Source organism: Callithrix jacchus, chromosome 15 (assembly GCF_049354715.1).
Source record: "Callithrix jacchus isolate 240 chromosome 15, calJac240_pri, whole genome shotgun sequence".
Lineage (NCBI taxonomy): Eukaryota > Metazoa > Chordata > Mammalia > Primates > Cebidae > Callithrix > Callithrix jacchus.
Window position 1 is genome coordinate 39,613,441 of NC_133516.1, and position 14,668 is coordinate 39,628,108.

General features: G+C 36.6%; 1 protein-coding gene across 49 annotated transcripts in view; it reads left to right on the plus strand.

Moving 5' to 3' along the window:
* SLMAP (sarcolemma associated protein) overlaps positions 1-14,668 on the plus strand; it is a 166,195-nt gene that overhangs the window by 52,996 nt on the left and 98,531 nt on the right. For 32 of the 49 annotated variants that reach the window (XM_078351244.1, XM_054245782.2, XM_078351261.1 and 29 more), the window contains exon 3: positions 13,921-14,068. In XM_078351244.1, the coding sequence (XP_078207370.1) occupies positions 13,921-14,068 (148 nt within the window). Of the gene's footprint in view, positions 1-13,920; positions 14,075-14,668 lie in introns of all 49 variants that reach the window. The other 17 variants (XM_078351243.1, XM_008981872.5, XM_078351260.1 and 14 more) reach the window with 1 other exon arrangement.

A 14,668-nucleotide genomic window follows, 5' to 3' on the forward strand; every position in this document is an offset into this window, starting at 1 on the left:
GTCTCAAAAAACCCCAAAACTTTAGGATCCCCTAATCCAGCGATCTCTAACCTTTTTAGCACCAGGGATTGGTTTCATGGAAAACCATTTTTCCATAGATGGTAGGCAGGGGATGGTTTCAGGATGAATCTGTTCCACGTCAGGTCATCAGGCATTAGATGTGCAGAGTTAGATCCCTCACATGCATCATTCACAGTAGGGTTTGCGCTTCTATGAGAATCTAATGCCGCCACTGATCTAACAGGAGGTGGAGCTCATGTGGTAATGTTCACTCGCCCTCTGCTTACCTCCTGTTGTGTGGCCCATTTCCTAACAGGTAACGGACCAAGACCAATACTAACTATGGATTAGGGACCACTGCTCTAATCCATATCACAGTGTTTTGTATTTGTTATAATTGGTTTTCTGTCCATGCTGTGAGGCAAAGGCTTAGCTACTTCCTTCTGTGCAGTAGTACACCATTGCCCACATCACACATGAATATTATCATGAATATTATAAATATGGTTATTTACGATAACCATTTATTATCACCATATTCTGATAATAACCATAAAATGTATTTTAACACCTGTATATATTAGAGTTCAGCTGTTACTGATCTATTTGTATCTGCCTTTTTTTAAAATTAGAGACAGGGTCTCACTATCTTGCCCAGGCTGGTGTTGAACTCCTGGGCTTAGATAATCCTCCCACCTCAGCATTCCAAAGTGCTGGGGTTACAGGTGTGAGCCACTTGTACCAGCCTTTTTGTATCTCTATCAGCTGTTTAAGTAATTAATTGTCAAATAACTTATTTTTAAGAACCTTAACCAATATAGGAAAGTCCTGAATCAGTTCCGTAGCTGAAGAAAATCTAAGTGATTACATATTTACAGATATTCTATGAGCTTAATAATGGTTAGTAGTTACTAGTACAAATACTGTGCTAAATGCTTTATATCCTTTAACTTTTACACAAACATTCTAAGCTAGGTACCGATGCTATCCTTGATTTAGATAAGGGGAGGCTCAAAGAGGTTAAGTAGGTTGCTCATGGTCACACAGTAAGTTAGAAGATGATAGAGCTTGAGTTTAAAGGGTTTTGTTTTTGTTTTTGTTTTGAGATGAAGTTTTGCTTTGTCACCCAGTCTGGAGTGCAGTGACACCATCTCAGCTCACTGCAACCTCCGCCTCCCAGGTTCAAGCTATTCTCCTGCCTCAGCCTCCCAAGCAGCTGGGACTACAGGTGCATGCCACCATGCCTGGCTAATTTTTGTATTTTTAGTAGAAATGAGGTTTCTCCATGTTGGCCAGGTTTATCTCGAACTCTTGGCCTCAAGTGATCCACCCACCTTGGCCTCCCAAAATCCTGGAATTACAGGCATGAGCCACTGCACTCAGCCAAATTTAAACCTTTAATGTATGCTCTGCTCCATATAGCATCCGTTATTTGCATGTAATACAGTTAGGCCTATTTTATGTCAAATTAAAACTTAATAGCTTCCATTTTGGAGTATGATTTATATCGTTATTGCTTCTGCTAATTTACTGACAGGGAATGAATGTTATATGGAAAAGATCAGATTATATAGTGCTACTCAAAATGTGGTTTGGAAATAGAGGTTTCAGAGTTAGCTGCTTAACTTGGAATAAAGCCCGAGTCTCTGATTTAGTTGGGGGCAAGTGTTTATTTAGTGAGAAATGTTATCTGAAAGAAGTCTTATTTATTAAGATGTCTAAACTGAACTTCAGAAAGAAAAGGAGACTTTTAACATGTGGGGATTATAGGTAGGTGAAAGCAAGGGCTTTTCGAGTCCGAGAGCAGCATAAGGAAAGACACAGAGGTCTGAGGCTTGTACATGGGACTGCTAGTAGTTAAGCAAGGGGGAATGGATAGTACTTTGAGCAAAAGAGGAAGATTAAGTTAGATAGGGTGATTAGGGTCATTTTAAAAGACTTTAAAAGTCACAGCTCTTGGACTTGATTTTGAAGGCAACAGAGGGTCAGCAGTCCTAAAGTGAAACAATGTGATCAGGTTTGTGTTTTAGGAAATAAGTCTAGCATCAGTATGGAGGGTGTATAGTGTGTAATTATCTTGGGAATGGTTAGGGTCCTGAGTAAGAGGAACTGTAATTGGAAGGGAAAGACATTATGGAATGGAGAGATTTTACTGAATTAGAAATTATAGGAATTGATGACACATTAGATGTCCTGAGGTGTTATTGATATTATTTATTATTACTGATAGTATTATTATGAACTTACTGTAAGTGATTTCTCATGGTCACAAGTCCATTATATTGTTAGTGGCTGCTAACATAATTTCTGTTAAGAGATAACTCAGGAAATGTCTAGGGCCTTATGTTTAAGTCATAAAAGAGGTAAAATTTGAATGTGATACTTTCTATTGCTATATTTCAGTTCAAAATTTTAAAAGAATTAGTGATTCTTAATTGCGAGCATTACGCATTCTGAAAAGTGCTGGAAATCATGAGAGGTATTGGAAGTAGACTATTATTTGAACATCTGAATCATGTGGCAGCAGATAAATGGGAAACTCTGTACTAAACTCATGTAAGAGGTTTATTTTCCTTCTTCCAGATAATCTTTTCACATCTCAGACAAAATGACTGTTTCATAAATTGCATTGTTACTGTTTTCAGTTATTCACTTATGGTACCCAGAAACTTTGTTTGCTTTGTCTTTCAAAGTAGAATTATTTTGATTTTTAAAGAACTTACCTGTGGATGTCTAAATTGTCAAAGCCTTGAGGGGATAAATCTCTCAAAGAATTAACTATCACTAAAAATGAAGAAATATGAGTAAAGATTAAGATGTTTTAAACAAAGTTATATGCCAACTTGAGTGATTGTGCCTAAAGAATTAAAAGGCCATCATTATTATTTTCATTACCTTATAAATTTAAAGCATTTAAAAAAGCTATGAATGTTCTTTTTTGGGCAGGTGTACTATTTGTGTCTTTTAACATTTCCACTGAATTTGTTTTCCAAATAAGTAAATTCTTTATGCGTGGGCAGGTCCCCCCCGCCATAAGATTTCATATTCCTATGATTTTCCAATTTTACCAGTCTTTAATGGAAATTTTTTTCTTTTAGTTTCTCTCCTTCCTCTTAATGACTATATAGATCAATATCAACTCTCCTTAGATGGAGCCCATTGCATACATTATTAAACAGTTTATAAGGTTTTAAACATAGTGACCTTGTTCTTTATTTCCCGCAAATATGATCACAATTATTTCCTTTTGTGGCAAACAAGGCTGTTATTCTATAGGGAAGGTGTTGTTTTTGTTGTCGTTGCTGTTTTGAGACAGGGTCTCACTCTGTCACAAGTTTGGAGTGCAGTGGTGCGTCATAGCTCACTGCAGCCTCAAACTCCTGGGCTCAAGTGATCCTCCTGCCTCAGACCCCCAGGTAGATGGGACCACAGGTACACACCACCACACCTAGGCAGTTTTTGGATTTTTTGTAAAGAGAAGGTCTCATCATGTTGTTCAGGCTGGTCTTTAACTCCGTGGCTCAAGCGATGCTTCCCCTCCACCTCTCAAAGCACTGGGATTACAGGTGTGTGTCAGTGTGCCTAGTCTGTGTGAGGGTTTTTAACAGAAATAAAAGAGTGGTGGTGCAATTATTTTGTTGTTGTTTCTGCCGACCTCAGGATGGTTTAACATTTTATGAGGAAAATCAAGACCTATAAAGTATAGTGAGAGTGTTGCATATTTAAAATATCATAATATCCCCTTGTTAAAATACATGACATTTGGATAAAATATGTATTTTAAATATTGGTATTAATAATTTTGATATACTTTGAGATAATTAGAGACATTTTGGTCTCTAAAAGATTGAGTTTGAGATCACTATCTGTTCTTTAGTATCAGTTAAATAGGAGCCTCAACTCAGCTGCTTCTTTTTGCTGTGATTAACACACCCCAAGAGGGAAAAAATAATCAGAATTTTCTTGTCAGCCCATCAGTTTTGGGGGTTTGGGAAATAGGTTAATCACTGACAAGTTAGAATTTAGTGTAGGCTTTCAGTAACCCCCTATCTCTCAGAACTGTAATATTCTGATGATCTGTTTCTGTCTTTCTGAGATTCAGAAATCTAATTTACTTTGTCCTGAGTTCCCAGTGAAGGTTTGTCTGAAGAAAGATAAAATTCTAGCTTTGTTTTATATGCTTTATACTGTTTCGATTACACTTTTAAAAATGTATCTTTCCCACCTTCCCTACTTCTTTCATAATCTTATCTCATTTCCCACGAAGAAATAGTTTTTCTTTCTCCACTTTTCCTTGTGAGATGGCCCCAAAAGAAAGATTTATTATACAATGAACATATCTATCACTAGGAGGAAAAAAATCTTGGCAAATTAACATCATTTAAGACCTGCAGATAATATGTTGACAAGTTTCATTCTAGTTTACATGTGAGATTTCATTTTGGTGAAAACATTTAACCACTTCTCTCTATTTTCTTATAGAATATGAATAAAGCTTCTTATTTCCTCCTTCAGTGGTACAATTTAAAAATCCAGCCTCTGAAATGTGTGATGCTTTGTTAGGAAGCCAGAAAGCTTATATAAATAAATTAATTAATGTTGAACATGCATGTAAAAACTAAGTTTGTATACTCTTAAGAAGCAACTAAATTGTTGGTGGCAAAAGTGAACAAATCATGGGTCTCCTTATTTCTAGTGACTCCCACTGCTGTTCATCCTACACACAGCTGCTAGATCATCAGAGCTGTTGGATTAATCTCCCTATAACAATGTTTTCATCAACTCTGTCAGTAGTGCCTTCTGTCTTAAGAAATCACAACTTCTTAATCCAGTGCCAAAGGCCCTCTCTTTACAGCTGTATCTTGCATTTCCCACTTGTTCCTTTATTTAGTTTTTGTTACCCTCTAGGAGCCTTAGCTATATATAAATTTGCTGCAGTACCTGTTCCTCCTCCTCCTACTCCTCCTCCTCCTCCTCTTTCTCTTTCTCCTTGCCTTTTCATTCTGATTACCACCCTCACTCATAAATGCTTCCTTAGCAACTGATTATGCCTAACTGTATTTCCCACCAACCTCTCAGGATTTTGGTACTTAATTCACACTCTCTTAATTTATTCTCAGTTTAGGGTTGCTCTCCATATGATTTTATGGATGTGCAGTCTCTCCAAGATGGGTACCAACTAAATGTTACAGACTAAGTGATTGCCTTAATGATGGAAGTAGAAGTGAAATTGGCTCTATGTATTCTAATTGCTTCAGGAAGTCTTCATAAATGAAATGGAATTTCATAAGTTTGGAATCAAAGACCAGAAAGTCTTTAGTCTAAGTAGGGAAGAAAAGCAGTGTGGAAATTTTGTAGGAATAACAATGTTAAATCTGTGATAGCTGGGAGGCCATGGCACTCTGCTTAATATACCTGAGCCTCAGTTTCTTAATCTGATGCCACGGAAAAAAGTAGAGTAGGAATCTCTGAATTGATTCCTTCACCGAAAGAACTGTTGAGCTGGCATGAACTGTCTGAAGGAACTATTTTGGAACTCTGGAGTCTAGTAGAACATTTGCAGCATTCAAGGGAGTACTTGATGAGGAAAGAGGCTGGTAAGTTTCAAAGAATTTCATTGTTTTGGTGTTTGGCATAGTAGCTACTGTCTCCCATCTCTAAATCCTGTAGCAGCCAGATGATGGTTGCCTGTGTTCCTGGTGTGACTTGTGGTCCCTGGGTGGGCATTTGGGACCTTTAAAAATTGGGATTGTGTGTTATGATTGCTGTTTTTAATTGCTAAGGTCCCAGCTGTTTCAACCCCCACAAGCTAAAGTGACTTACTTGGCATTAGCCATTTAAGATTTAAAGAGACAGAACATTCCCTTGAACTCCTTTTCTTATTGGATCCAGGCATTTAAGGAAATCTGTGTTAGGTCACTGGATGACTGCAGAGATAACAGAGACTTCAGTTGCTGCATATGGCAAGGAGTATAATCCTTGCAAAGAATATGTTGGAAAATAAATAAATGGCTAAGTGCCACCCTCATCAAGTAACAATAGCAATCCTGGGGAGCGAAGGGAGCCTGATTTCCTGTTACCACATTACAATATTCAAAATATCCAAAAAATTAAAAAGCATACAAACAAAGAAGAAAGTATGGCCCGTTACTGGGGGGGGCGGGGAATGGACAGAAACCATCCGTGGGAAAGTGCAGACATTGGACTTACCAGACAAAAACTTTATCTTAAATATACCCAAAGAGCTGAAGGAAATCATGACCAAAGAACTAAAGGAAATCAGGAGAACAATGTATGAATGGGAAACATGTAGAAAGATGAAAATTATTAAAAATATAGTTCAGTAGAAAGTTCAATGGCAGATTTGAACGGGCAGAAGAAAGAATCAATAAACTTGAAGACAAGGCAATTGAAATTACCGTGTCTGAGGAACAAAGAGAAAATTTGAAAAGAAATGAGTATACCCTAGACTTATGAGAAGACATCAAGCTTACCAACATATGCATTGTGGTAATCCTAGAAGGAGAGAGAAAGGGACAGAAAAAACAGTCAAAGAAATAATGACTGAAAAGAATTTTATAGTTTTAGCTTTTATATTTAACTCTTTGGTTTATCTGAGTTCATTTTTGTGTATGGTATGAGGCAGGGGTCCAATTTTATGCTTTTGCTTGTGTCTGTTCAGTTGTCCTAGCATCATTTATTGAAGAGATGATTCTTTCCTAATTGAATGGGCTTTGAAATTCACCGGGCTGTAGATGTTTGGATTTATTTCTGGACTCTAGATTCTATTCCCTTGGTCTTTATATCTGTCCATTTGCCAGTACTACAGGGTTTTGATTACTGTAGCTCTGTAGTAAGTTTTGAATTCAGGGAATATGCATCTTACAACTTTGTTCTTCTTTCTCAAGATTATTTTGCCTACTCAAGATCCCTTACAATTTCCATATGAATTCTAGGGTTGACTTTTCCATTTCAACAGAAAAAGTAGTCATTGGAATTTTGATAGGGATTTTGCTGGATCTGTGGATTGTTTTGGATAATATTGATACCTTCACGTATTAAGTCTTCCAATCCCTGAACATGGGGACATCTTTATATTTATTTAGACTGTCTTTAATATCTTTCAGCAATATTTTACAGTTTTTAAATATAAAAGTCTTTTGCATCCTCAGTTAAATTTTTTCATAGGTATTTTATTCCTAGATGAAAATGGAATTGCCTTCTTAATTTCCTTTTTGGATTATTCATTGCTGGTATGTGGAAACATTGCTTTTTGTGTGTTAATCTTGTAAACTGCGAATTTGCTGGATTTGTTTACAAACTCATAGTTTCCTTGTGGATTCTGTGGGATTTTCTATATATAGGATCATGTCACCTGTGAATAAACATAGTTTACTTCTTTATTTCCCATTTTGATGCCTTTTTTTTCTTGTCTCTAGACAAGAAACTTCTAGTACACTGTTCAATAGCAGTGGTGAAAGTCGGCATCCTTGTCTTGTTTTTGATCTGAAGGGGAATGCTTTCAGTCTTTTACTATTGAGTATCATGTTAGCTGTGGGTTTTTTTTTTATAAATGCCCTTTATCATGTTGAGGAAGTTCCCTTCTAATCTTAGCTTTCTGAGTGCTTTTATCATGAAAAGATGTTATTTTTCATCAAATGCCTTTTCTGCATTGAGATGATTGTGGTTTTTTTTCTACAAATGTGGGCCATTTAAAAACTCTTATGATATAAAATACATTTTTAAAGTTGAACCACTTGGGGTAAATCTCACTTATGAAGCAATGCCAGTCACGTTTCCAGCTTGGATGAGTCCTGAATTAGGCAAAACAAAGTTGAAAGCTTTGCACCATCCTTCATATAGGCCCCAGACAGGTGAAAATTAGACAAAATAATTTGTGATTAAGGTCTGCTCTGCTCCCTCTGGAACTGGGTACCAGGGTGTCCCACGCTGGGAATTCAGGCTGATTACTTATTTTGTTCTGAAGAGGGTGATGGGACCAGGGTAAGTAATGCCACAAAGCATTCCTACTATATTTTAGTTGCCTTTTTCTTGATTCAGTGTTTACTTGGTTGCTGTAAAGCTTTGACTGTTTTCCAGAGTTTTAACAAGCTTGGTTCTGATAGTTTCTGCTTGTTTTCAGTGTTTCTGTGGTGAGACAGAAGCTTGGATCTGCCTACTCTGGCATTTTGCTGATGCCACTTTCTTCATTCTTTACAGTTAAAAAAACATTTACCCTTTTTACCTTTGAGTTACTTTAAGGCATTATTTGTTATATTTAGTCACTCTTGTGATCCTTCTAATTTGTATTCATTTCTAAAATGAATTTTTTCTTTTACTTCTCTTCTTTTGAGTTATTTTATATTTTCTTGAGTTGCATAATTGTGATTTATTTTGCTTTTTCATATCTTGAATTTTTATGTCTTTTAGCTTGTTTTGAAATAGAAGTTTACAGTTTTGATCTGTTCCAAAGGTCTGTTTTTCATTATCTGTGAAGATATTATTCTGCTCCTTATTCTCTTTTTTCTTAAAATAACGGCATGGGATGTGACCTTGATACGTTTCTGTTGCTCATTTTTATGTGAAATTAGTTTTCTTTCCTGAACTTTAAAAAGGGATCATGGTTCAGGATAACTTTTCTAATTCACAGAGCTCCCTCTTCTGTTGTTTTTGTAAAATGTTTAAAAATATGGTGGCTTCCTTTCCCCTTTGCCACTTTTATCTGAACCTTTCTTTCCTTGTCTCCGTTGTCCCTGTTGTGCTTAATTTTGGTTCCACTCCCAGCAGCTTTCCCTGAGTTTGGACTCCTATGCTGGAAGGTAGCTTTGGTTGGTAGGTTGGTTTTAAAAATATATATGGCTCAGACTGTTCCAGCCTTTTTAGGAGCTTACCCGCCACTCACTTGTTATTGGACTGAGCCAAACCATTCCCATTTCTAGCTTCTCTTCTTCAATTGGCCTCTATACTGTCCAGTGAATACCTAATAGCTCCTTTGGTGTTGTCTCAAGTCCCCCCAATGCCCCCTTTGTTTCCTGATGTATCCTTCTGCACAGATGCTGATTCCATGCAGGTCTTGTGGCTCTTGGTGGTCTCTTCCCCATTCTTATTTTGGGGTTTGTGTGGCTACTGTGTAACCTACTTTTGTTGCAAATGTTGCCCATGGGATTTTGGTTTTGTTATCTTAGTCACTCTGATTTTAGGTGGTGATTCAGAGAGATTAAAAATCTTTGTTACAATATCTGCCATCTACCTTGAATTCATTCTACATTCATATGTTAAAAACTCTCCTGTGTGGATTTAGAGTTTGTGGCCCCTGGCCTGTGGTGTGTCTACTATATTTGTGCTTTGTTCTGAAGCTTTAGTTCAAATGCGCTATTAATCTGTTTGTGTTTGGATATTGCAAAACCTATCAATGTAGAAATAATTTTTTAAAAATTACTGTATCATTATAGTGGAAATGAAAATATTTACAGATTGTAGCAAAGTTGAAATTGATGCAAAATCCATGTATTTGTGGAATGAATTCATCTACAGCAGGAACTTTCTGAAGACCAAAGAGCAAACTGTGCAACCTGTAAAGTGCTGTTCTTATGTCGTTGAAGATAATCAGCAAGAGACAAGGAAAAGTGACTGACGAGACAGGGGTAACCATCAATGCCTGATTGTTCGGAACTTAAAGTTTATTCAGGAAAGCAAGGAGTTGATCAAAGAATTTAAACCTTAAAACAATGGAAGTGCTTCTGTTGAACTTTCCCCACAAGCCACACAAGGTTTTTTAATTCAGAGCTCCTTACTCAACTGTTCAACATCAAAGTGAATGTCTGGTGGCTAATGCAAACACTAGAGCTGCGAGGACATTCTTTAGGCTACTGGGAAAGAACGGTAGTTAAAGCTTCAACAGATTCTTTATTTTTTTTTAATGTGGTCAAAACTTACTTCTTTTAAGGGGCAGGAATAAAAGCCTGATAGAAGAATGTTTATCAGCATAGAGGAGAGGATGCGTCTGGTTTGAATTTGAGAAAGGATCAAGTAATATATCTATTTGCTGGAAATGTACCCAGGGACTATAAGCATAGTCCCTTTCTAGGCTCTAGCAAACAGTTTAACATTTATTTATTTATTTATTTAGAGACAGAGTCTCTGTCATCCCGGCTGGAGTGCAAGTGGCACCATCTCAGCTCACTGCAACCTCTGCCTCCCGGGTTCAAACGATTCTCCTGTCTCAGCCTCCCACCCCAAGTAGTTGGGATAACAAGCACACATGACCATGCCCAGCTAATTTTTTGTATTTTTAGTAGAGATGGGGTTGCACCATGTTGGCCAGGCTAGTCTCGAACTCCTGACCTCAGGTCATCCACCCACTTTGACCTCCCAAAGTTCTGGGATTACAGGCGTGAGCTGCCATGCCTGGCCCAGTTTAACGTTTCTACCTTTAGAAACCTAACCTGATGGTAAATAGAATAGCTATAGTTTCTATACATAATGTAGACTAAATAATGGTAAATTGTTTTATAGGAGGTGCAGAATTATTATTTTTTTATATCGATCTTTAAAAACAGCTAAGGGCAAAAGGTTAAATTATATAAATGAAAATATTTTTGTAGAGAACTAAACTAACATGCTCTAGCTGTATACAAGTACAGAGGGTCACAGGCATGAATGGAAAAGTTAGTTTGACTGAAAAGGATGCAGAAGGAAAAGAGTGGGAGTGATTAAATTGTGAGGGAACCAGGATGGGATCCTGTAGGGCTATAATAGTAAGGACTTTGATTTTATTTTAAGGTGTTTGAAAGCCATTAAGATGTTGAAAGCAGAATGAGCAACTAATGTAAATTATATGTTCAAGCTAAACGGAGGCCAAAGGTACTATGGTATGCTTTGGACGGTAATATAGACATATCAAAATGAAAAGAACCTGGGTTAATAGTGATGTAAGAAAAAAAAAAAATTTTTTTTTTTTGAGACAGGGGTTCATGCTGTTGCCCAGGCTGGAGTATAGTAGTGTGATTATGGCTCACTGCAGCCTCGACCTCCCAGGGCTCAAGCTATTTTCCCAGCTCAGCCTCCCGAGTAGCTGGGACTACCGGCCTGTATCCCCACGCCCAGCTGATTCTTTGTAACTTTTGTAGGGATGGGGGTCTCACTTTGCTCCCCAGGCTGGTCTTGAACTCCTGGGCTCAAGTGATTCTCCTGCCTTGGCCTCCTGAAGTGCTGAGATGACAGGCATGAGCCACTGTGTCTGGGCCCTGATGTAAAATCTTTTAAATTAGAAAATATTAGAAAATAGAAAATAAATTAGAAAAATTAGAAAATATGTAACTCATTTTAGAGTTACATAAGAGCTACAAACATGAGTTATTGATACATATATATTATGTGTATATATACATAGTATATTTCATTTTGCTTTTTAACAAAGTGTTGCTAAACAGTACTGAACCTTATTTCATGTATTATTTTTATTCTGTTCCATTTTATGTTTTTTAAAAAATACTAGTTGTAACTCACTAAATTGACTTAGTAACCCGCAAATATATTGAAAACTACTGTAAATATTATATAATCCCCTTATTTAACTTGCCCAGACATATATTACTGAAAATAACCAGACCAGAATCCAGATATTACCACATTTCCCAAGGATATATTTATTGGGGAAAAAAAAAAAACTCTTATACAATGTAACATTAAATTCCAATGTAGAGTCCAGGCGTGGTGGCTCAGGCCTGTAATCCAAGCACTTTGGAGGCCAAGGCAGGCAGATCACCTAAGGTCAGGAGTTTAAGACTAGCCTGACCAACATGGTGAAACCCTGTCTTTATAAAAAAAAAAAATTCCAATGTAGAAAAAAATTTGAGGGTAAATATTCCTACTTGAAAGTATTGTTTGTCCTTATCTCCCTGGGTGAAATGTTAAGTCTTTTAAGTTTCAAAGGTATTTAAAATATCAACATAATTTTCTTAATTAATGGTCCATAATTAAATATACAAACTGCTAATCAAAGTAACAGTTGGTCTATTTTGAATTATAAGCAGAGAATAAGTAATTTATAGACAGTCTGGTGGCCTTTAAATTGTCAGCTAAGAATTTGAAATGAAATGTCATTTGAACATTTTTCTGCAAATTGCATCTTAGTCTTTAGTTATATTTTATTTCGGAAGAGAGCTGTGGAAGGGTTGAAGGATAAATTAAACATAAAGGTTGATGTGAAGTAATGAGGAAAAATGGCCCTTTTAATTTTCTTATTTGAACCCTTATCTCTCTGTTCCTCAGTTCTGTGACTTTTAGAAAAATACTTAATCTGCCTGCATCTCACTTTTCTCATTTATAAATGAAAGTAGTAATATCTTTTTTTGCTTGCTTTTGAGACAGAGTCTCAATCTGTAGTCCAGCTGGAGTGCAGGGGCACGATCTCAGCTCACTGCAACCTCTGTCTCCTGGGTTCAAGCAATTCTTCTGCCTCAGCCTCCCAGGTAGCTGAGATTACAGGCGCGTGCCATCATGCTCCACCATGTTGGCCAGTCTGGACTCTAACCCCTGACCTCAAGTGATCCATCCGCCTTGGCCCCCCAAAGTGCTGGAATTACAGGCATGAGCCACTGCACTTGGCCTAAGTATTGATAGCTTTTTCATAGCTTTAATATTAAGTGAGGGCCTAATGGCAAAAGTATATTTTGATATATAGTGTATTAGGTGTCTTACTTTTCTTCCTTAGGCTGACATTTTTTAAAGGATTTTTAAGTGATAAATAGGTAGGCTTCTAGTGCCTCCTGCTATCCTTTCCATTTTTAAATAGGGAGAGTTACCCAAGTGATGAAAAGCAAATTTGGTAGGCCAGAAAGTTGGTACCTTTAGAGTTCATTCCAGTATTTTTCTAGTGTCTCAAATCTGCTTTGTCACAAAGAATTTAGCGAGATATATTAGTCCTGATATCATATTGTTTTAGGTAATTGATAGCTATTAATTATAGGCATTACCTAAACCATTTGCCTTTGCCTGTGCAATAAAAAACGCTTTCTTTGATTTAGCCCAGACATCCTAATAACAGTGAGATGGAAAGATAGAATTTTGTTTAGCTGGCCTTTCTCCCCCTTTAAAAAATAATAGCTATATTCACATATAATTAATATACTATAAAATTTACCTTCTAAAGTGTACAGTTCAGTGATTTGAATATAGTATATTCACAGTTATGTAGCCATCACCACTAATTTTAGAATGTTTTCATCATCTCAAGAAGAAACCTTGTACCCTTAGTACTCATTCCCCATTCCTACCTGTCACCTCAGCCTTTTGTAAGCACTCGTGCTTTTTGTCTGTATAGCTTTGCCTATTCTGGATGTTTCATATAAATTGTATCATTATAATACATCGATCTTTTGTGACTGACTTCTTTTACTTCACATAATGTTTTAAATGTTCATTCATGTTGTATGTAGCATGTTATCAACATTTCACCCCTTTATTGCCAAATAATATTCAGTTATATAAATGTCTTCCACATTTATTTATTCGTCCATCAGTTGATGGACAGTTGGGTATTTTCCCTTTTTGGCTGTTACGAATAATGCTAATATTTGTATAGAAGATTTTGTGGGGACATATGTTTTTAGTTCTCTTGGATATATACTTAGGAGTGCAATTGCTGAGTCGTATACTAACTTTATGTTTAACATTTTGAGGACCTGAGAAACTCTTTTCCAAAGAGGTTATACCATTTTGCATAGCTGCATTTTGAATCACCTAGTTTTAGGATTCTGATTTCATACATGTTAAAGGAGTACCTTAGCTGAAATGAGTGATTCAAATTAATAGGGGAAAAATTCACCTGCAGTAGTTGGCAAAGCTGGAAGCACTTTTTAAAAAAATACATTTCAAATTATTGCTATTAATATTTGGCTTTTTTTGTTGTTGTTGCAGTTTTATCTTCAAGACACTAAAAGTAGTAATGGTACTTTTATAAATAGCCAGAGATTGAGTCGAGGCTCTGAAGAAAGTCCACCATGTGAAATTCTTTCCGGTGACATTATCCAGTTTGGGGTAGACGTGACAGAGAATACACGGAAAGGTACGGGTATGGATCACTTTTTTTATTACTTATCTTTTAAAGTTTATTTAAGTTTTTATTCTGTTACTTGATGTTACAAAACATTACATGCTTATGAACGCAATTTAAATACAGCACTATAGGCAGTGAAAAGTTAAAAGTCTTGTACTTTATCTATTGCTCTTCTAAAATTTTAAATTCTGAAGTGTTAATTAGTAATTTATATTCTTCATCACAGTTAGGAAGCAGTTGGCTGCAATGACAACATACCCAATCTGGACAAGCTTAAACCAAAGGATATTTGTTACTGATAATGAGACTTAATGAGAGAACTGGAGGCAGATAGGTTCATTTGTTTAGCTGACTCAGTGATATCATCAGGGACCCAGGGTCTTACTGTCTCAGTTTCTCATGCTTTTACTTGTTGCTTCATGATCGTAAGATGGTGGCTGCAAGCCCCAAGCATCATTTTCGTTACACCAGTATCCTAGGTAAGAAGGATGAGACAGGGACAAAAAGACCTTCTTGTGTGGCTGTCTTTTATGTTGAAAGAACAATCTTTTGCAGAATCCAGCCAGCAGATTTCTCTTTAGGTCTCACTGACCACATGGGTAGGTCACA